At 41.5% G+C, this 23,890-nt stretch overlaps 1 protein-coding gene across 16 annotated transcripts in view; it reads left to right on the top strand.

The window, feature by feature from the left end:
* camk2g2 (calcium/calmodulin-dependent protein kinase (CaM kinase) II gamma 2) overlaps positions 1 to 21,353 on the top strand; it is a 63,873-nt gene extending 42,520 nt beyond the window's left edge. The window contains exons 13-22 of one of the 16 annotated variants that reach the window (XM_069658210.1): positions 51 to 110; positions 3,050 to 3,090; positions 3,825 to 3,857; positions 6,642 to 6,722; positions 9,203 to 9,247; positions 11,379 to 11,424; positions 13,978 to 14,053; positions 14,192 to 14,286; positions 14,486 to 14,737; positions 16,492 to 21,353. In XM_069658210.1, the coding sequence (XP_069514311.1) occupies positions 51 to 110; positions 3,050 to 3,090; positions 3,825 to 3,857; positions 6,642 to 6,722; positions 9,203 to 9,247; positions 11,379 to 11,424; positions 13,978 to 14,053; positions 14,192 to 14,286; positions 14,486 to 14,718 (710 nt within the window). In that variant the 3' untranslated portion in view covers positions 14,719 to 14,737; positions 16,492 to 21,353. Of the gene's footprint in view, positions 1 to 50; positions 111 to 3,049; positions 3,091 to 3,824; positions 3,858 to 6,641; positions 6,723 to 9,202; positions 9,248 to 11,378; positions 11,434 to 13,977; positions 14,054 to 14,191; positions 14,287 to 14,485; positions 14,738 to 16,491 lie in introns of all 16 variants that reach the window. The other 15 variants (XM_069658212.1, XM_069658211.1, XM_069658214.1 and 12 more) reach the window with 15 other exon arrangements.
* Positions 21,354 to 23,890: the final 2,537 nt, after the last annotated feature.

The raw sequence follows: 23,890 nt of genomic DNA, 5'->3' as shown, positions 1-23,890 counted from the left end.
GGCTCTTGTCCCACCTGTGCCTCCACATTCAATACTTCTCTGTCCAATAGTGGGACGGCAGCATACCAGCCCTGCCGCTACCACCAGCACGGCCGCAATGGCACAGGAAGGTACGTCTGCTCGAGGGGGTGTTGGAGTCGGGCACTGCCAACTTCAGACTCAGGCTGTTGGCATGTAGCCTGAGCTGCTTGAACCCCTCCACCTCGTGCCTGCTGCTACTGCACACTGATGGACCAGTTTTGAATGGTTGTCATTGCACTGGAGCATCCTACACACGCACACAGACAGACACACAAACATGTAAATAGAAACCACAGACGGAGCTCAGCTCTCGACCTTTCAGCACTGCTGCGTGTTTTGATGCTCTAATGAACAGAGCGCCTCTCCAGGACGGGCTATTTAATTTCCCGTGTCGAACACAACGGCCATTTAACTGACACCCAGCATGACCTTCTGACCTCCATCCAAGTGCTGCAGCTGCCACGTAGCAGAGCTCTGTTTACACCTCTCTGCATGAACTCAGTGCGCAGGCTCTCTATCATATCCTCTGCAGCAGACCCATTTAACCTTTTATATTATTATGTAAACAGACTCGCCAGCATTCAGCCTCCACAACACTTCCAGTTTTGCCGTCTTTGAACTGGTTTCTACCCACAGTGCTCAGCGGATGCCCAGTCGATGCCTGCCTGTGATCGCTTCAACCTTCCCACCGCATGGCTCTGGCACTAACCGCCAGCCAAGCATGTGTATGAGCGTACAGTACAGTATGCTGACCTGCATGGGAAGCTGGATTAACAGAATGCACAGTGTCCTTTGTCATCTATATTTTTGCTGTCTCCTCTCTCCTGCCTGAGTCGATGTTTTTGTGTGAACAGACCATGCCAAACCATGTAAAACCTAAAGGCGCTAGTATGCTTCAACAAACTGCTTGCCAACCAAACCGGTTCATCACTACATCAGGATGTAAAGGTGTCTCACCTTTGCGTTTAAGGGGCACTTTGTAAAGAAATGCATGTAAAGAAATCCTTAATGCTGAAGAGTGTTTCCATTAGGGTGTTTGAAAGGAGTTTTTCCCACATGAAGAGCCTTAAAGAGGTTTATTGACTATTTTAAACATACAGTCAACGAGCACACTCGCTCCCCGCTGTGCAAAACATTGATCTCAGTTATCCCCATGTGTGTGACTCTTCCAATGCCCTTCCTCTTGTGACAGCAGGCATTTACTGTAGTTGTCGTACTGTCTGGTTTGTATGAAGCATACTGAACCCTTTACAGGTCAAACAACAGGGCGAGCTGCTTGCTTTCAAGGCCTCTCATACAGGAGTTATGGTTTGATGGACAAGTGGATGCTACATCGCTAACTCTTTAATGCTCGATTCTGATCGTTACATTTCTTCACTTTCTGATCATGAAGACAGTGTTAAAGTGAAGAATTTGGTTTTGAGATGATGTCCTGAACTTAAAGGTTTCTGTTCAATCCGTCTGTAACGAACTCCTCTGTAACGTTTTGAGATTAACACCGTGAAGCTGCTGCTGCATGCCGACACGTCACCGCATGAACCCACCACCTCTGTGACAATAATGAACACGTGTTTTAACACAAGCTAAAAGCCTGACAGCTGTTTGTGTCTGCAGTCATCTTCAGTTTCAGTTCAGGTGTTAATATGCAGATAATAAACACATCACTGTTTTCTTCTTCATTGCCCTCCTTCCTACTTTATAAATGGAAGGTAAGGGAGGATCACGAGTCACCAAATTGAGTGTATTATACAGTATGATTAATTTTAATATGTGTGTGTGCATGCATGTGGACATTTGTCTTCAGTTTCCTGTTAAATGTGTGTGTTGTTTTTTACTGTGTGGTGAGGTTTTTAAATGCATGCAGATGATGTAATGTCAAAGTTTCTCTTAACCTGCAGCTGGTGGTCAATGTCAGCTGTATCACACTGAAATATAAGCACCTCGTGGTTACAGTGACTCATTAAATCGTATTAGTTAAGTCATTCATTCTTTCATTTTTGATACCTTGAGGGAAGAGGATTGACTGAACCAGGATCAGTTTATCTTTTGTTATTAGTAATGCCCACCTGTGTGATATGCTTTGACACTATGCTGGCATTAATGTGGCACAAAAATACTCTTCTGCTTTCAATGCTTTGAACTGCATTCGCAAATGTAAACATTTTGAAGGATGGAGGATGATTTTATTCAAACATGTTGAAAAACGGAAAGTCATGTGATCAAGTTAGAAAGCAACATTTATGATGCAAAAGCTTGATTTTAAACTATTATAATTGTGAATAAAATATTCACATAAAAGCATTTTAAAGATTTTTTACTTATTTTTTTGGTCTCGGATGTTTTGAAATCAGCTCACAAAACTTCGAAGCTTATTTCTACAAGAAAAACAATTATGCATGATAAAAAAATGTACTCGTGGTAAATCGAGATAATAGGTCAACAATGTTTTCACTTAATTTTGACCTATTGTTTCATGTTTGATGTTAGTATCTCATAATTTATATGCTACAATATTCTAATTTACTAATTCATCATTTTGACTCTTTATATCATCAGTTTTACTAACTTTCTCATGATTTAACAAGCTCATAATTTTCATGTATTTTAGCCTAATTTTAACTTAACTAGGTGTATTTTTTTACTTAAGTTAGTACATTTTAATTTTATCATGTCATGTTTGGCAGGTATGGGCTTCCATACAAAGTATCGTAGAATAAAACTTTGGGCGTTTGGGTTGTTATTGAGCTCTATACAAAATATACGAGTGTATATTTACTAAGACAATTCCATTGATAGAGATAAAAACGCCCTAGTACACTTTATTATTTCATTAATCTGTATCTTATATATAATACTTCCCACTTAAGTGTGATTGTTCTTATTCTAAAGTTTTACTTTTGATGTGAAATCAAGTTGACGCCTCACCAGACCTGATTTGCTTTAGTTTACGATGGTGAAAACCACAGTTCTGACGTTGTACGGTAACCTCTGACACTGTGTCCTCACCATCTTTTCTCTCTTCTTCCAGCGTGCAAAACCTTGCTAAACAAAAAGTCGGACGGGGTGAAGGTAAGCTCCCTCACACATGAGGGCTTTATTGACTTTACTGTCCTTCTCTCTCTCTTCCTGTCTTCTGCTGTCTTCCTCTTCGGTCTGTCACCCTACCTCCTCTCTCTTAACCAGCTTCTTTGATATTATGAGTGTATGCAAAGTGTGTTCTTTAAGTTGAATAACCTGTGTGCTCTGGTGCTCCCTTGTTAGTACACTTATTATTTACTGAATTTAAAGTAGCTGCTCGATCATGTTTAGCAGTTAAAGGCAGGTGATACTGATTAAAGTGACAGTAAGTGGAGACCAAAAGACTTAACATTCTGTTTGTTTTCTGTGATTCTCAGAGATTCGAGCTGCCGTTATGTCCTTTGTTTTGATGGACAGTCAGAGTCTTTGCATGCAGTGAAGCGCCACGATCAACAAGGGCCAAAATAACACAAAACATAACCGTAGCATAACAACAAATAAACCCCTTAAAAATAGCCCCAAAACATGAAACAAATAAACTGCAATTTTTCTTAAGTTTTTCTTATTAATATCTGTCTTATATTGTTTCTGCAGCTTATTCTTTGTATTCTACTGAAGCCCTGTTAGTACCCTTTGTCTCCTCATTGTTTTAAGCTCCTGCAGCTGTTTTGTTTTCCTCTCTCTCTGGGATCAACCCAGCAGCTTCACTTTTTACTCTTTTGATTAGCTCCTTGTTTCCCGATGACCCCTTATTTTTCCTCCTCCTTTCCATTGCTGTCTGTCAGAAAAGGAAGTCCAGCTCGAGTGTTTGTTTGATGGTGAGATCGGTTCCGTCGTTTTTGTTTCATTTTTCATTGTTCCCCTCTTTTCGTCTTTGAGTATTCCCCCCCCTTCGGCCCCCCTTCCTCCCTCCTCTCTGTTTTATTTTATTTATTTCTTTGGGGCAGAGATGCTTGAGGCGTCCTCTATGAAGGTTTCCGTCTTGTTTGACATCTGTTGGATTTCCCAACTCCATCCAACATCCCTGCATCCCCTTCTGCCATAAGCGCCACCAAAACCATTTCAGCTCCTGACAGATGACACACCAACACACTCACACTGACCAGTGTCAGCTTATTTACTTCTGTTGCCTGCCATTTGGATAAGATCAGGAGTAAGGGACAATACTTCGCCTTTTTTAATTATTGCATATTTAATGTTTCCTCACAATTTTTTTTTATGTTCTTCCCCTTTTGCTTAAAAAACAAACAAACAGCTGTCCTGGTCCCCTGCAGGTAAACAAAAGCTACTAGAGATACTTCAGGACTGATAGATTGATGATATAAAACTGTGTCCAAAGTAAATCATCCATTGGAATTTAAAGATAATATTTGTATATGTCTGGGAAATTGGTTTATATATCTTTTCATATAGCTGCATGAGGGTGCGGCAGGAATGACATATTTTGTAGGCACCGCCTGGAAGTTGGCGTGGTTCCCTCAACGACAAAAACGTTGGGAAATTATATCTTTTGGCAATCACAAGATAAAAATATGTTTTTGTTATGTATTTATTTTGTTCTGCAAGTTCATCCTCACAAATGAACGGCAGTTTAGGACTTTTTCTTGTGAAATACAATCACCAGTCGTAAAAAGCTATAAAGGACTATACAGTGCTCACATGACTTCAACATTAGCTGCCTTTTATGGGCTTCATAGATGCTTCAAATTCCAAGAGTTGGGTATTTACCAGTGTATATTATGTCATACCTTGTGTGAACAACATATTTCATTCAGGCAGACTTCAGCTGGTACCAAATAACTATTTGATACCCGGCCCAAATACACAGTTTCACTTAAACATGCGTCTCTGAATATTTCAAATCTGGTAAACAACTCAACCTACTGAAGTAAGAGAGATCGCAGCTTTAGTTTTAGCACAGTGTGATCCAACTAAAACTCAAACTGTACTGAACCCAGCTTTGTCTTAAGAAATAGTCTTAGCCTACTGGACAGAATGAAATTGTAGTAAGTTGGAATAAATAGTATTTTGTATCCAAATAGTGTACTTAGATAACATTATCTCAAGTCATCTCAAGGAAATGAACACTTCCTGTAGTGGCGTCCTAATACTCCTCACAACAAGGGCTGACTGTCACAGCTATGGATACTGTTAGAGAGATATAGCCTGCCTGTTTGTACCTATTGAAGGCACTATACTTTGCCTTGTTGGTCTTGGTGTTTTAAAATAGTTCCTCTGTCAGAAGATGATCCTGCTGGGCCGCAGAGACACCAAAATAGTTTTTCAGGTCCCTGTGGGATAGTCGCTCATTTTAAAGTTGCAGAAAAACAGCTGAAAAAAGCTCCCGACATTTTGCTCTTAACCTTTAGTTGATGTAATCCATTCATCCACACCTCTGAACTTTCTTTTTGTAGCACTGATTTGCATTCAAGCAGCTTCTCTGTCTCCTTCCCCTCCGGTCAGCCTGAGGCACAGTCCAGCTCAAACTGTGCTTTCTTGTTCAGATCATACATTTCACCCGTGATCTGTAGCCATATTTTACACCTCTGTCATGCAGCTGAACCACTAATCTGGACTGAAGTGTTTGAGTGAGGGAGCAACAACAAATTAAAGAAGTACTCCATGACTACTAGTATTTTCTCCCATAAAGTTAGAAGAACCACAAGAGAGGTTTTAAAATACAAGATCAAAAGCAGCACAGGCTGAGATATCCTCATGTTTACTAGAGCCTGCATTTCCTGTAATGAGACCAATGCCATAATATTGTTAGTCTCTCCTTGCCTGGTAAGTGCACATGTTTTCCAAACTCCACATTCTCAGTCTGTAACGGAGAATTTTCAATAACAGGGTTATTTTGTCCGATCTGATGATGTTGCTCCTTCAGCGCTTTCACAGGCTTAGTGGTGCAAACAGAAGGCATTAAAGTTCTGTATTGTTTGATTATAGATATATCTACAATATATTATACACACACACACACACACACACACACACACACTGTTTACCTCGATTAGAGAAAAACTTGTCATCAAGGCCTTTCACTGCATGCACAGACCTGGACTGGTTACCATTATCAAATTATGTTCATGCTTTGGCGGTGTTGCTGCCATGCACAGGCCACCACACTGCTTGTCTTAGAGAGAACTTATGATTTCTTATCTTGGAAACAACTAGCGTACTTGTAAAAGTTCTGGGAAATTAATAACCATGTGTGTTATTTTAAAATGCATTTGCTGACTAACTGTTCTGTATTTCTACTTTTTCTAATGTTGTGCACTAAACGCAGGCATACATCAGGACGCTAGACTCATAGAGCCCTAAAAGAGTTTCACACACAGCTTTATGAGAGAAATAAAAACACTCATGTCACTTTAACAAGTTAGGAAGAGAATACAAGAATGACGATGCACGAGGCAGGAAAGGGCAGATAATTTACACAGTTATTAATGTGCTTACAATTGAGCTGCACTCTTCTCCTCCTTTATATTGGCCACGTTAAGGCCATAAGTTTGTTCTCCGCCTGAGGTTCCCGTAGTGTGCTTTATGGTATAGCCCCAGTGGGAGCAGCAGGAGTCATTGTGTGTTGTGTTTCTTTGCCCCAGTCGCAGGGGACCAACAGTAATAACAGTGTAGTAAGCAGCAGCAGCACCAAAGACAGCAGCATGTCATCTACAGCACCAATGGTACATCATCTCTATTTGTTTTCTCTCACATTGCTTTTTCTGGCATCATGTCATCGTTTTCCTTCTTTTTAATGTTTAGTTCTGTCTCCTCCTCATCTTTTTGTCACATCCCATGTTGAGTAAAGTCTTCTCTGTACCTCACCCTCTCTCTCGTCCTTCATCCTCTGCCTCTCTGCTTCTTGTATTGAACACAAACTGTGATGTTGGCAGTGGATTTGACAACTTTAAAATTGAATCGCTGGTCGGGGCCTCAGAGCGTCTCTCCCGGCTTGTGTTTTACCCAGACGTATTGCGGCCACACGCGTATATTCTCTCACACGGAGCACAACACTGACAGGTAGACAAATGACTTTCATTTTGTGATACAACAGCAGACGCCTCAATCAAGCTCTGCTCAGCCAGATCCTGGTGACTCCTATGTGGGTTCAAACGTGTCACCTGAGATTTGTTGATGGTTTGTCTTTGAAAAAAAAAGTGTTTCTGCAATTTCTCATAAACTCAAAGGTTGAACCCCTTTAACTTAAAAGGAAAGCCATTTACAAAATGCTTTTCTGTATGTTCCCTGTATTTCTGGGTAAAACAGGAGCTGGAGGCGATGGGTAACAGAGAGACCGTTAATGTGTGAGGATGCAGCCCCTGTGCTCATATATGTAATGGGATTGAGACATATATACAACACACTAAAGAGTGTAAAGAAGCCTCAAGGAAAGGAATAATTCAGTCGGGTATTGAGCTAGAGCCTGGTTGTGATTAGCTTAGCATTAAGACCGGAAGCAGGAGGAAACCGCTAACTTGACATTGTCCAAGTTTGTTCAGCAAGAAATAGTTCCAGCACTTAACTATGTAATCTTAAACTGCTTTCCCACTGGTCAAAAAACCTGCTAACACCCGGCTTTTTTTGCTTAGTGGGAAAGGTTACAATCAGCTTTCAGACCCGGGTAATTATCGCCTCGGATCCGATCGGCATTGATGGGAATACAAAACATGTGACGCGCTAATCTCCGCCCCCTTTCTGGCGCGATGCTATGCTCCGTCGGTAACTTCTGCGACTCCTTGTCATCTCAGCTACAAATTTCTGGCCGTCTCCGTCCGAGCAGCGGTCGAACATTGTTCCAAGTTTGTCAGCGCCGAGTTTGATAAATAGACAGACAGAATGAGTAATAGATACAATAAAGATCTAACCGCCATAACATCTTCACTGTTTACTAACCCTGTCTCCGGTGCGGTAGTGACGTCAGACGTTGATGCAGCAGAAAAGAGACGGAGACAGAGACAGAGACAATCAGCCTCTATAAGCAGGTCTGAAAAACCTGCGTCAATGCGCTAATTTTGGTGGGAAAGAGATATTACATTTGACTCTCCAAAGGTAAAAACATTTGACTATCAGTACGTTTTAGCACACCTTTGGAGACTTGGAAAATTGGAGACTTGTCTTCATAAAGAGGTTGCCAGGTAACCAGCAGAGACTACAGAAGGTCACGGCTCACGGCCAAGATTTTTTTACGCAAAAGAGTCCTGAAAAATCAAAATGCGTTATTCTATCCTTTGGGTTTTTTATGCATCAAACCAACAAAGCACAATGTGTTTATCAGTGAGCGTTAGATGGGCTGTATATATTTGACTCCGGCTAGCTGTTTCCTCCAGTCCTCAGTCCTTAAGCTAAGCTAACTGAGGCTAAGAACTGCCTTTCCGCAAAGGTTAAAATACTCTTGTTTAGATTCCTGATACCCCCATATCTCAGGGGTTACAAACATAGATCACAATGTCTTATCTCCCAACTGTCTACAGTAAAGGCTTAAAATGCTTTAAACTCCCCTTAACCCATTATGTTGTCTCAGGGGCTGCATGCTCAGAGGCTGTAGTTCCTGGATGTTCAGAGGTCCAGGGTTGGTCACGATCAGGAGTCTGCGTGTGTGTCTGACTAGCTGGTAGTGTTACAGTGGGTTTGTTTTTCCAAATAATGCCACACATGGAGCTATTTAATTGCTTTGTGCGGGATGTGTCTGGGGCAGGGTCAAAGGTGAGGATGAGGCGCTGTGAGACAAACACAATCACCTTGCAGTTTTACACTGTAGGTTTTCTTTGTAGCGTCAGTTTTCCATGTGCAGGGCTCTGAGTCAGGAACAGAGCAAAGCATCTGCATTCACACTGTTCTAAAGTTATTTACAGACCCTCCTCCTCAGTCTTGGCCCTGGCTGATGAATATGTGTGTAGCTGCTTTAAGTGTTCATGCATTTTGGAGACAATCCGTGGGTAACAACTCAGGTGAAAGGGTCACAGACTGACACTGAGCGCCCTTACATCCATCTACTTTATCACCGTAAATGCTCCACAGCCTCTGTACTGTAGCGTTGTTTTGGTGTGCGCACATGCTTCTGTTTTGTATGTTTGTTGTCATGGAATACGCTGGTATTCCCTGGCACCCCCTCCACCCACTCATGCCCTCCCTGCATGGTAAAGTGTCTCCTACCTCCCCCCAGGAAGCCCAGACAACTGTTGTACACAACCCAGCTGACGGCACCAAGGTAAGCCCCTCCTCCTCCTCCCACCACTAGCCACCAGCCACTGCTAACACTCGCAGGTAACTCGTGGAGGATTTTCTCTAAATGCGCTCCATACATCTCTCGAAACAAAGGACTCTGAACGCCTCATTGAGCACCTAATGTGAGCTGGCTTCTGTCAGCATGTTGCATTATTTCTCTCCCTGATTACCAGGAGGGCTTTCACTGGAGAACTGCAGACAGATCGGTGCAGCTTGTAGTGAAGGTGCACTTTAAAGGAGCCACTTTAATGTAGGTGTTCAAGTTCAGTGTTTGATTAGAATCAATTATTACATTAAAAATACCTTTAGCTTTATAAGTGATGCGTGACTAAACATATCCTTATTCTGTCTATAAATGATTAACACTTAAATTAGAAACAGGAGCTCTTTAAGTCTTACTCCACCCAACTCCTGCCAACACAGAACAGCTGACCAATCAGAGCTCTAGTTGCTGCACTGTGGGACTGACCTCTGTGAACTTTAGGTGTCATACTGCTTTTTGAGCAGCCCAACGAACTGTTACTTAAAGAAATTGAAGAGACACAACATATTTTGTAATTCCATTTAAAGACAAAAATTGGACAATAGACGAGTAATTGGTGAATACAATGGTAAAATTGAACTCTGAGTTTGTTCAGGCATAATTTAAAGACCAGCTCCGGTCATGTTTTAAGACGTATAAAAGGCTCTGCTTGAAATGACCTTGTAAAAATCCTCCCAAGGCATCTCCTCCTTCCGCCCCCTCTGTCGCGAAAACAAAACACGTGTCTGCCATCGTTTAGCGGCGACTTGTTGAAACTTAGCTGGCTTGAAATGTATTAATTAGTAGTAGTAACGTTAACGCTAGTAGTCAGTAGTGAGTTGACGATGACGGTTACAGCTGGCTCGGGCATCACTGAAGTGGTTGCAATAGGTTACACAAAATGATATGCATAGCGTCAACCCATCCATTAACAGGATTGGCTCCTTAGGTTTGTGACGTCTCAAACCTGCCGATCTGAAAACGTGTTGTTCAGCCTGTCCTCGGTGCACTGCAGTTTAAAAGCAGACAGGCCCAGCCATGGAGATGACTGCTGATGTTGTCCCTGATATGTCTTGTAGCACAGGACAAACTCCACATGGAGATGTTTACAAGGTTAAACTCTGGATTTAATAAAATTTTCTTCAATAAAAATTCAATAATGTAAGAATAACATTTTAATCAATTGTTTAATTCCCACTATAAAAACTTTGAACCAAATTCAACTCAATACAGCAGTTTTTCTCTCATATCAGCACCTAATTATTTTTATTTTTATTTTTTTTAAGATTATTTTTTTGGCTTTTTGCCTTTATTCGATAGGAAAGCTGAAGAGAGACAGGAAATGTGGGGAGTAGAGCGTGGGGGCTGACATGCACCAAATGATCGGCAGACCGGGAGTCGAACCTGCGATCAGTGTGACGAGGACTGTAGCCTCTGTATATGGGGCGCCTGCTCTACCGACTGAGCTAAACCAGCACCCCATCAGCACCTGACTTTGACGGATGGAAACGTTTGTCTTGACTTATAAAAACTTGGCTCAATCGATCGACTGATCCCCTGCTGAGATAGATCAGACGTATCAACCATCCATATAACATTGTAGCTAATTTTCAAATAGAAATGAAGAGAAAATCCTACACGTGCTGTCCTCAACATCAGCACAGAACACTGACAACTTTATCTTCAAACACTAACGTCACACTTTGAACTTAAACAGTAACCTACTGCCCTGCTGCTTGCACTCTATTGTTAGAGTATTAGCCTGCTAGTATCACTAGATATTTAAACACAATTTTATTAATATTGACAATTTTACACACTAACATGCACTCACACACTCTTTCTGTTAAAATGAGCTACACATTTAAAACACTCTGATACGTGTGGCTCTCTGCGCTGCTGTCCTGGCTGGTTTGTGCTCCTGGGAGGGAGTCGTCCACCCATCCATCCATCCGTCTGTCGGGTTGTCTGTGCGTCTGTATGCGCAAAGTGTCCAAAGCTTCCCAACCGTGTCTCACTTCCACATTAACAGATGATTTATCTTGTTGTTTCTCCTCCCTCTCTTTCCGTCTCTCCTCTCTCCGCCTGACAGGGCTCCACAGAGAGCTGCAACAACACAGAAGAGGAGGAGATGAAAGGTAGGAAAGGTACATGTCAAACTTCCACCTACTCTGCATGCCTGTTTTTGTTCACTTTGTATCCTGTTAAAACTTCAGATTGGGCTGAGAAATAAAAACATCTCACGCTGTGTGTCCTTACTGTATATGTGAGGTAATGCCTTTCTACTGGGTAGAAGTATCAAGCAAATGTCAACACAACAACGAGCTTCTGTCAGGGTGATACAGGCTTAAAGATCCAGAGAGTTGAGTAGTTGAAAGGTGAGAGATGCCTTTGAGCATCGCTGGAAGGACGAGTTGTGGCTTGAACAATTGGATGTGAACACTGCGTACAGTATCAGCACATATACTTCTACTGTCATCCACCTATATTTCTCCTATATAAACTGACGTTGTGCTGGTGATGCGGTTTGTAAGAAAGACTTGCACAAACAACAGGTAACAGCAGCCCCTCCAAGAATGGCCACCTTAGCGTGGGGGAGGGGTTTGCGTGTCCCTGTGAACCTGTTGTTGGGGGCACTAGCTCCTGGTTGGGGCTCTAAGGCCAATTGGTCCACGTGTTTACATAGTTTAACGACCTTAAAGCTCTACACGTGTAGGAGTGGGTTTAAGGCAGGATTGTAATGATGTATTTTATAGTATTTACCTTCAAATCTGCAAACACTTAATACATGATCCCTTTAATTAGACATTTCAAACATTCACTTTCTTTACCTTGTGGGTACGTGTGCCCCGTTTTGGTTGTTGCTGCATGCGAGTGCGTGCATGCATGCCATTACACACGCCACTTAAGCCTTTAATTAGTCGCCTTCAGGTCGGGGATGACCGTCAGCGTCTTCAGATGAGTGAAGTAGGACGGAGCTACCTGCAGCTTTCCAGCACACAGTTAATCCAGTTACTCAGGGCAGCTTTCTGCAGGTTTACAGGCACTCGATCTTATAGCGGCTCATCACTGACATGCAAAAGGGAGGCTGTTGTTCCTGTCCTGTAATAAAAACTCGAACAGAAAAAAAAACACCAGAGTGTTGCAAATTGTGAAACTGCAAAAACAACAACTCTGCAGCCTGTTGCACCAGCTGATTGTTAGCTTGGTCCAAATTCTGAGTGTAAATGAACACAAACTGTTTTGTTTTAACACCTTCGTTTCACACTTAACTCCTCGCTTTGATCAGTTGCACCATCTCGTAACAAAGTTGGCGGTAATGAGATCGTTGTCGCAGATATATCTTCACTAACTCCTGTGCAAAAAAACTGTTTTTAACTTCCGCTCTTTAACACTTTTAATCAAAGCTAAATTTGAGTTTAGTGATGCACAAGGCCGCTGACCTCCGTGTGGCCTCATGCTCTTGCATAAAGCTACTTAGATGTTTGAAGGACAAGTGACCTGAGAGGTTTGGCAACATGTGTGGCTGCTTCAGCTTGTTTGCTGTGACTTTCACCGTCTCTGTTAAAGTATGTGTGTGTGATGCAGTCGGTTTCTCATAAGTGAGAATTTGCTAGCATTTTATAGAGTGATTTCATTTACCTTAATCTACTCAGGCTTTCTGTCAGTGTGCATTTGTTTGTATTCATGTGTTTGTGTTGTGATGGGTGCAGTGGCTGCCTGTGAGTCCACTAGCACAGACAGTGCGGTGTTAAGCCAGTGCAGCACTATTGAGGAGCAGACCCAGACCCTGTCTCCTCGCTGCCCGCCACCCACCTGTAAGTCTGCAGCAGTTTACCTGATTGACCTCTGTGTGCCGACCTTTCCTCTCCTTCTGCAACAAATCTATCCTACAAGCAAAACAAGACGCTGTGACTCCACATAAAGAGTAAAAACAATCTGTCCTCTCCTCCTCCACTCTTTCCACTGCCTCCTCCGCCTTCCTGTGCTGCCATCTACTGGCACCAAAGCCTTACTACAAGCATGTTCCCCTTCTTTATCTGAGTGTCTGGAGTCTTATTTCCTTTAATGACGGCTTGATTTACTTTGTGCAGAATAAGCAACATTTAATGCCCTGTGAAGAGTTGCATCCAAGGCCTCTCAGTTTGCTAAATATATCTTTATTTCACCGGGATCGCTGCCTGCAGCTCGTCCCCTGCAGGAGGCTGCTAGCGGCCTCAGTGTCCCTCAGACCGGTCCAGCTCAGAGCTGCTGTCCTGAGCCGCAGGTCGCTCTGTCGCCCCCCGCAGGCAGCAGCAGCAAACCGCAGCAGAGTAAGTGACAGGCAGGTTGTGCAGTGTGCCGGTTGTGCTCCTGTTGCAGTGTTCATACCGTCCGTTCTGACTTGAACTCAGAGTTGCATGTCATGAACATTGACTTTCATGTTACACACAGAATCAAACACTGATTGATGTTGTGCCTTACATGGAGAGTGGACAGTGTGCTGTGGTTTGTACAGAGTGACTTCATATGTCAGTTAACTTATCACCACAGGCTCATGTCATTTGAAATGTCAGAGGTTTTTAGGAAGTTCAGGGCCAGCATGCAGAGCAGTGTTTGTGTGTTCAACCTCCAAATGATTTCTGACAGTCTTCAACCTCGCCTGGTCGTCCTCACGTGCCTCTCCTCTTCTTCTCTCTGTCTGCTTTCAGCTCGTAAACAGGAGATAATAAAGATGACCGAGCAGCTGATTGAAGCCATCAACAATGGAGATTTTGAGGCTTACACGTACGTTTCCAACTTCGGTTTTGAGTTTCACCTACACCTTTATCTCGCCAAAGCTATAAAATTAAACCCTCCCTCTTCTTCACTGCAGGATAGATCCTTTAGCTGATGTTTATTTATGCTCCTGTTTTGCTCTGACAGGAGAATCTGTGACCCCGGACTGACTTCTTTTGAGCCAGAAGCTCTTGGAAACCTGGTGGAGGGCATGGACTTCCACAAGTTCTACTTTGAGAACTGTAAGTTGATTTTCAAAATAAAAGTAAGATAAATATTTGATCTTAAATCTGCATAAAGACAGATTATTGGGAGATCTGGTCCCATTTTTGCTGAAGGAAAATAGTAGTAAAACAATGTGTTGCAGAAGGCAGCTGTAAATATAAGAGCTTAGCTGCAGACCGTCACCTGAGACTTTAAGTGCACATTTCATCCCCACAGTGCTGAGTAAAAACAGCAAACCAGTGCACACCACCATCCTCAACCCCCACGTCCATCTGATCGGAGAGGAGGCCGCCTGCATCGCCTACATCCGCCTGACGCAGTACATGGACAGCCAGGGCCGGCCGCGCTCCTGCCAGTCGGAGGAGACGCGCGTGTGGCATCGCCGGGAGGCCAAATGGCTCAACGTGCACTTCCACTGCTCAGGAGCGCCGGCTGCACCCCTGCAGTGAACTGAAGGCCCAGGCCCAGGTAAGGTGATAAACCCTTTCTGTTATTACAGTCTGATGGAGGCGGTTACAGTTTGATGCTACTTTTAAGGATTATGGTCGAGTGTAAAAGCTCTTTGCAGAGGTTATTTGTGCCATTGGAGGGTTTTACATTTTTTTAACGCTACGCTATATGAAGTAGAGATAGACCGATATGGTTTTTTCAGGGCCGATACCGATTATTAGTAGTCAAGGAGGCCGATAACCGATATTTGAAGCCGATATTCATTTGCAGTAAAAGTAAAAATATTGGCGTCAAAGTTTTGAATAATACAAACTCCAACACTTAACTTTGTTTAAATGCCTTTAAGCATATGCATCAGAGCCAAAATAACCCAGTTTTAAATTGATCTCTTATCGGCCGTCGGATTAAAAAAGAAAAAGAAAAAAAAAGGCCGATGTCGAAATGCTTAAAAATGCCGAATATCGGCGCCGATAATCGGTCTATCCCTAATATGAAGCTTGTACAGTTGCCTTAAGGCAGCAGTTAGTCCTCATTAGTCTGCCCCTCCTCCCTCTTTGGTAAGCATGTCCCTGCCCAGAACTCATTTATGTCTACCTTTAAAGCAGGAGCATCTAAAGTCTCCTGGACAAAGTAAGCCATGAATAAACAATAGACATGTAATGAAGAGAAATTTTTATAGCTTCATTTACGCTTAATTTTCCTCATCATTTGTCTCATTCTTTCATTTTCCTTCAAACAGAGTTTCAAACATGTACTGATGGCTGCTTTCTTCTTTTGTGTTTATCACCTGATAACTTGTTTTCTTTTCTAAGACTTTTATAAGACGCTTGATCACATTCTTGTTCTGTTCATGAAATATGAAACTACAATCAGGATGTGATTAGCCTAGCTTAGCATAATGACTGTAAGTGAGTTTGAAACATCCACAAACTGAGACAATCAGTAACACTTTTTAACTATTTCATACACATCACTTCAGTGCCCAAAGTGGCCTCCTCGGCGCCAAGTTTTTCTTAGAGAAATATTCACAGCACGTACCTCTCCCTAAAAGCACAACGTAGGTTAAGGTACTGATAAGACAAACAAGTAACATTGTGTTTATATGTGAGATTTGATGCTTGTGGTCCTCTTCAGTGTTAAGGTTAATGTAGTTAATGTAGTTAATCAGTGCCTACATGTGCCAGGATGCATTGTGCAAGAGAAGCTGGAGCCTCAGCCTGCTGCCGTTCTTTACCTGTATACTCTGGTTCAAATGAATACAGCTGAATTCTCTAGTCGGTCTCCACACTTGAATTTAGGGATGCCGTGTTGCTGTGTAGTTAGACTGCGATTCAAGTACAGGTGCTTTTATCTTCCTAACTCAGATGGCTACTGATAAGTGTGAAAATGGGCAGCGATCATGGGAAGATAACGTTTTGAGGAGTTGTTTTCTATTTACAGTTTTAATCCCAACCTGAATTTCCCCCCGGGGATTAATAAAGTATTTCTGATTCTGAACACATAGACATGAAAGTATTATCAATCAATTTTTCTTTTTGTTGTAATATGTTCTAATATTTTGATCGTATAATGCAGCATTTGAGATATACGGTATGTAAGTCCCCTAATACGACTACTAAGACTGCTATGTTGAATTGGTGTGAAGGCAGATATCTCCCCTCCTCACGGTATAAAAACTTTATACATAGCTAGAAACTTTTTTTCCCCTTGTTCTTAAGGTGAACTTCCCCTAGAAAGTTTGCACACTAACACATGTACCCTTCCCTCTCCAGCTTTGCCTGAACTCTAAAGCTGTTTGGAGCATTTATCCTCCGTGGTCGGATTGGTGCCTGGATCCTTGCCGGGGAGAGGCTGCTTGGAAACCTATACAAACACAAAAGCGGGGAACATACATCATAAATTAAAAAAAATAAAAAAACAAACTTTAAAAACACATATTTAAAAAGCTTGACTGAGTGACGGACCAACACCGACCAACACCGATCCAGTCCCACCCTGGCTAGAGGAGGGCGGGGCCCGGCTGACGTCAGCCCCTTTTCTTGCAGATGGTGCATGTTTCTGGAGGCGACACAGGGGTGATGCTGTCCTGGTCCTTATCTCCCATGGCCTTTATTTCCCCGTCTCTGTTTTGTCTGCTGTCTGGAAAAGTATTAACATGTTAAAAATATATATACAACAGAAAAACACCTTCACACACATAGTGAACGGGACAGGGGCTGCAAGTAAAACACATGAGAGATGTGATTTATTTCTGTTTTGTCGCTCGAGAGCAGCAGAAGGTCTACTTTAATAGAAGTATTGTTAGTTTTAAAGTGTATGTGCGGGGAAAGGAAGCAACTAATATCTACTTAATATCATAATTTAACAGCCATGTTACGTGTCTGGTTTGATCATATGCACACAATGTTTTAAAGGGTTTTAGACGTTGTTACTGAAGGGACCTTTTGTTTTTATTTTGTCTTTTTGTATGATGTCTTATTAAGCTGTTTGTTTTTATCTCTTGAATGATGTATTTTAACGAATTTTGTGTTGAAAAAGGATCATTTTTAATCAAACTGGGGACTTTATTTAATAGAAATGTGTATAAATAGATATTTATATAGGTGAAAAAGGGGAACATGACTTACTTTTGGGTGTCGGGAGGGGAGCATGAGGGTTGGTGTTTTTGTTCTGCTTTGTTGTCCTGAGGTGTAAATACACACACACACGCACACACGCACACACACAAGTCCCCTGTGCTCCAGCCTCTCTTTAGGGTCGAGCCTCTCTTGAGCTTTAGAAACAACGTCCTGGGCGGCTCACCTGAAGTTGCAGAAGGCCTCCACCTGTCTGCCCTGCAGTGTTTGAAATCAAACAGTAGGAGGCGCCATCAGACAGTCGTATCTGAACTACCTAATCTGAAAGCACGGACACACGCCAACTATTTAAGTTTTCTTTTGGGTGTTTTAATGTGAAGCATGAGTTATTTGAACTCTTATCTAATGGCCTGTACTGTTTTTGCACAGACACTTAAGACTCGATGCTGTTGCGTTCGCTCTTCCGAGGAAGTGAACCTTTCTGCAACTTCAGGTTACGCTCGCCTAAATCCCTCTCTTCCGCCCCTTTACTTCCATCATTCCTGCCTCTTACTCTCTCCATTGCTGTCTAATCGTGTGATGATGATGATGATGTCACCTTTATGCCTGTCTCTTGTTCTGGTCGTGTTCGTAAGTCGTCCGTCTTGGCTTGCTGTGTGACGTCCTGGCACTATTAAAAAAAGCATGTTTAAAAAAAAAGAATGCAGCCGCGAGATTGGACACAAAAAACAAGGCATGATGGGAAGAGGGCGACGCTTGCTTAAAGGGCTGTGAGACCATAGCTGATGGCAATCAATGGATTTAGTCCCCTTTTGTCACAGTTTCTGTTGTAAATGTTGTAGCTGTTAGTGTTTGGGTGTTGATATTTTTACCAGTTTTAGGCAGAACTATAAAAAATGAGGGGTTGAAATTAATGGAGGCTGAGAATCCTCCTTTTTTACCGTCACTGATCAATGCACACACTGAATGCCGAAACACCTGACACACTTCTGTGGCGGATTATATTGGATTTCGCAGCATTGTAAAAGCACATGAGTGTAAAGATTCTCCCTTTAAAGAGGACGAAACATATCCGTGTGTCACCGTGTTTTCACTGTGTCGTACAAACTTTGTGAGTGTGTGACTTCGTACCGGCGGAAGGGTGAGGCTTGCCGTCCGTCCTGTGTGCTACGCTGCTGCATAGTAACTCATGCTCTGTTTAGGATGCTGCTGGTGGTCACATAAAACAGCAGCGATGCTTGACAAACCATCGTCTATGTTTGTGCGTAAGCTGACGCAGTGGAGCCGATTTTTAAAGTGTTGTCAATCATATGTAAGACCCGCCCTCCTGTATCAGCCGCCTGTGCTTCTGTGACATATCTGACATGAAAACTGTGCCCCTCACCATGACGACGAACACCAGTGCTGAAACTATGTGATGTTTTTTGACTAAGTGGTTCTGTTTGTGGTCTGACCAGATGTTTTTCTCTTATTGTGTGTGTATTTCCACACAGTCATGGGATGTTTGGAACAGAAACATGCTGTTAAACTTTACAGGTTATCTGAAAAGGAGAGGGTTAAAGGAACAACCAGCTGCAAAGTATCTGAACAGTTGAATGAAGATGAAATTTGCATTATTGACGGAGCCAAAATACAGCTACACAGATGACATTTGTAGCAGGAAAAGCACAGGTCTAAACTGTCATCAATCAAGGATGCGTGCCATCACTATCGATCCTGGCATGGCCCTGTTGCATGTCTTTCTGAGGCACAAATTGGAACAGAGCGATCACTAATTTTCTTATATTCTTAATTTAACCAGCCTCTACAGCAGCATAAACATGAACAGTAACAATACAAAAAGACAGCGGCATCTGTCAGACACCACGACTGACTGGGCCCAATATTAAGCCACTCAAGGGCAAGGACAGAAATCAATGCATGATGCATTATTGTTTCAATACTTTAAAACTGAACTAAATTCTCCTAAAGTAATTAGCTCTAAAAATGTCCTTTTGTCCTCTATTCAGTTACACCCGAGCTCTTCCTGCTATGATGAATCAATCTGTCTAAATCTGATTTTGGTTTTAAGATGAGGCAGCCGATGCACTCTGTTCTTTAACAGTGCTTTCCAAACTTTTGGCTTCATGACTCCTTAAAATTAGATCTACAAAACAAAGCCAGGCTTGTTCTTCCTACCCTGTTAAAGCTTCCCTGTGGAGTAGATGTTTTTTCAGCTGAATGTAAACAAACTTTGTTTACAAAAAACTCCACAGGGTACATTCAGTCATTTTAGTCTCAGATTGATCCAGGTTATGGAACCACTTCAATCGCTATAACCACGCTTTTCAGTCTTTTCTCCCCTCATGCAGCTCAATAACAGCAGCTGATGGATAATTAACGTCACTCCTCATTGTCACCAGTCTTTGAAACGTGTGTGAATGAGCTTCATAAAACAAAAAAACATTTTCTCTCTTATCGCTGTTTTTACATCCAGCCATGCAGATACTTTTGGATTTATTTGTCAGGTTTGAGGTCTCCTTGAGATTTCTGTTTCCACCAGGCCCCGACAAAACGAGGCGAAATACACTTCACCAGCAACACTTCTTTTGCAAAACATCTGTAACTCTGACTAATCCTTATTGTGAGCATGGGGACCATTGCAGTATTTCTAATGAAACTGTTGTCATAAAACTATCTGCGTGGCTGGACTGAGCTGAAGGTAAGAGAGAAAACGATACATGAACTGTCCCTTTAAAACAGCTCACTTCATCGTCCATGTAGTCTACATCTCATGATGAAATGTATGGAGGCAAAGAAAGGTCAAAATGATTTAAAATTAATCAAATGTAATCACGAAAGAATACTTAATGTTCAGATTTAAATATCAGTACACTCACTGCATTTAAATGTTTTACTTTGAAAACTATCTGCATGAATTTATGTGGGGAAAAAATGTTTATATGTTTAAAAGAATTCAGATTTTAAAAATGTAATTTGATTATTTAAACGTGTGTCTTTCTTGGATCATGTGACTGACAAATTATTACCTGTTAGGGTGAAAAATTTACATTTGAATTTTCTATCGAACTGTGGTGTTTTAATTTCACCAATAAAACTCGAACTCGCAACTTGATTTATTTACTGGCCGATGTAATCTGAGTTATTTGCAAACTGTTTTAAAAAATTGCAACCATAAACCATCAATAAAACATAAAATCTGATTGTTTCAATAGACAATGTTTCAAATTTGAAGACCACTGAAGTCATAGCATTTCAATAATTCACTAATATTTTGCAGTAATTAAATGTCATATATGTATACAGAATATTTGACCAGTCTTTGCCTCCATAGCATTACTACCGAGTGACCTCTGTGCTTCGGCTGAGGTGTCACTGAGATCCATTGTAATGTCATTAACTACATTCTAACAGACAGGGTATGGACTTCAGAGTCTAAAAGTTGTAAATAGGAAACGTGACCAAATAGAAACTCTACACAGATTCACTTCAGGCTGATCGCACCAACTACCTACAGCAGAAATACAATTCACAGTAGGTACAGTAGTCTGTTGTTTCGCTTCATGTAAAATTTTTGTGCAAAATAAAATAAACTCCATTTATTACATATTTGCAACAATTATTTTGCAAATGTGTACTAAATCCAAACAGCAGCTGTCTGAACTGAGGGGAAGAAAAGATCCTTGAAATGCTTCAAACATGTTGAAAAGGGATAATTAACGACCACAATCTTAACAGCAACACTATATATGCAGTTTTACAAATGGAAGAAATATGCATGTCTACTTTCTGCTCATTTTTCACTGTTGATAAACAAATGGAAATCTATGTTATTTGCATCCTCCAGGTTATGAAACGGCTCTGTCTGAGATGTCCAAATGTTATCTCACATTAAAGAGCATAAAAGATTAGCAGAAGCCCAGCTTGTCTGTAAGTACATTTATTGCATTGTAACCTGATACTACAAAGGGGCTACGTGTGTCTATACTCTTTGAGTTTCAATTGGATGCTGGATTTTTTGCATGACCATACAGTTAATAAACATCATACATTTAAAACACGCTTGTTTGGATCGTTGTTCTTCGCAGCTTTATTACTGAAAACGTTTTTCAAAAAGCTCCGCATGTTGTTGTGCAGTTTACCAGACAGCAATAAGGACACAATATACTGATGATGATTTACTGGACTTATAGTGTGGAATAAGGAAATATGGTCATATATTTAAATTTTATTTCTAAATTTAAAATGATAACTACTTAAGGTTCTGTTTGACATGTTTAAGAGCAAGTACAATACTTTTTGTGTCATTTTTATGTGCTAAATAGCGAAATTAAAAAAGCATGATCTTATTATATTCCAGCCGTATAGCCCAGCTTCATCAAGAGAAGACATCACTTATGCGAGGTGGAAAAATAAACATTTTAAATGTACTTTTTAGCTGTTCAAAATCAAAAAACTGTAACTCTAGCGTGAATGGAAACAGTGTGTTTCATAGTATTAATCAGTTTATCTAATCTGTTTTAAGTGTAGTACTGAGAGTGACCTCTAGGGGTTGACAAATACCAAACAAATTAACCAGGAGTTACAGGGTGTGTAAGCTTGTTTAAAGGATACATTCACAGCATTGTAAGCTGCTTTATAAAATTAGAGTTCATTCAAGAGAAGAGCTTCTTTCATTTATTAATTATTAATTAATCAATTATTTGTAGTTGGTATGCAACCATACTATGTGCCAAGAGAATTCAGTCATATCACAACAATACTGGTGCACATCCCACCCAAAGCAACTGCTGAAGTTTCATGTGAAGTTCTCCATGAAATAGTTGCCAGGATACAGACTGAACATCTGAGGCACTTTTAATAATATCAGGATGGAGAGATAGATAATACTGTGGTGGAGAGATGCACACTGAAGAAGTTTAAGGCCATTCTAAACAACACGGATCGTCCACTTCATAACACCGTGATGGATCAAAGAAACAACAATGGTGGACGGCTCCTCTCTCTTCGCTGCAGGACAGAGATATAGAAGATCTTTTGTACCCACAGACATCAGACTTCTTAATTCTTCAGTAAATGGTAGATGAGATGCCAGACAAATGAATTTCCCTTTGGGGATCAATAAAGTTATTTTTAAAACATAAGCATGTATGGACTTAGAAACGTGACCTTTATGAAAAGCATTAAGAGGTATTTTAATGCAGTTAACGGGAGGAACGATAACAGACAGCAAAGGCTGTTTCAGGGAAAATATGTGAACATGACCTTTAAGTTTCAGCTCTGTGTTATGAAGCTTGTGATGAAATGTGAGTGTTTTCATACCTCTGATTTATGGCGATGTCCTTTCTCCACACTGAGCCAGGATACGATGAGGAGGCTCACAAACCACGCATTTCAGGACATGATGCTGACTGAGGCCCTTCAAACCCTCACAGGTGTTCTCACATATTCTGCGTGATTAGACCCCTGCTAAGTTCGAAACACAATGTCATCAAACACCTTGAACTTAGAAGAAGTGTCCATCCCAGATAGGTGTTACACAAACTCAAATCAGTGTGCAGTGAAAGCAGATCAGTTCGGCAAAAAATGTTCAGCTTTTTGTAAAAATATAAAAAAACCTAAAGTCTTGTAGTTGAAATTTGACCTCAGCAGCTCAAATCGTTGACACATTGCAGATCAAACTGAAACAATACTTCTCCCTTCTACACGACTACTCAATGTTAAACATCACTGAAGTCAATTTAGTGCTAAGCTGAAAGGCAAGGAGGTCATCTTCCACCATTTACAGTTTTGTAAGGGTGTGTAGCTTCCTCACCAAAAACCCTGATTTAACACGAGTGACCTCTGCCTGTGTTCCTGACAATAACGTGGACACCTGTGTGTGTGTGTGTGTGTGTGTGTGTGTGTGTGTGTGTGTGTGTGCCAGAATAAAAGACAAAGAGCACTCGGTCGTCTTGATGAATTTTAATTACATCAAATGGATTTATGTAAAAAGTGGAAAAGGAGAAAAACACTGGGTCTCATCACCACCATCATGTTCAACACAGCAACAGAAATCTGCACACGTTTTGTACGTACTGGACAGGTCACAGGTCACCTATACTCGAGTCAGATTTATAAACGGTAACCGTCTCAGAAAGTAGATACACGACACTGTGATGCTTTGTTAACGATCTGTACAGTGAGTTATTGTTTCCTTTAAAGCGGGATGGGAAGCGATACACGAGAAGCGGATTGGTCAGTGATGATAGATGATGTAAGCTAAGATGAAGAGTATGTGGGGTTTGTTTCAGGGCGTCTCTCTGTGATGGCCTGAACCATGGCTGCCAACTGTCATATAGGTGACCTGAAACTCTCCCGTGATTAGTCTCTCTCGCTCTCAGATCACACAACCTTCACTCATGATTGGCAGGCAACAGATGCCGAACACGCAGCTGTCATGGCTTCCTGTCCGAGTCCATTTGGCATCCTGGCAAGTAAAATCCCCACTGAACGCTGTCCTCCTCTCTGATTGGATAAAGGAGGTGGGGTGATTGGCTGATTGATTGCTCCATGCAGATTGTGGTTTCTGAGTCTGATAGCAGGTTGAGTTTGG

The sequence above is a fragment of the Semicossyphus pulcher genome, unplaced genomic scaffold, assembly GCF_022749685.1.
Source record: "Semicossyphus pulcher isolate SPU_LCO1_2020_fin unplaced genomic scaffold, fSemPul1.0.p SCAF_12, whole genome shotgun sequence".
In the NCBI taxonomy this organism is placed as follows: Eukaryota; Metazoa; Chordata; class Actinopteri; order Labriformes; family Labridae; genus Semicossyphus; species Semicossyphus pulcher.
Note: the sequence above shows the minus strand (reverse complement) of the source record. Positions and strands in the feature narration are given on the sequence as shown.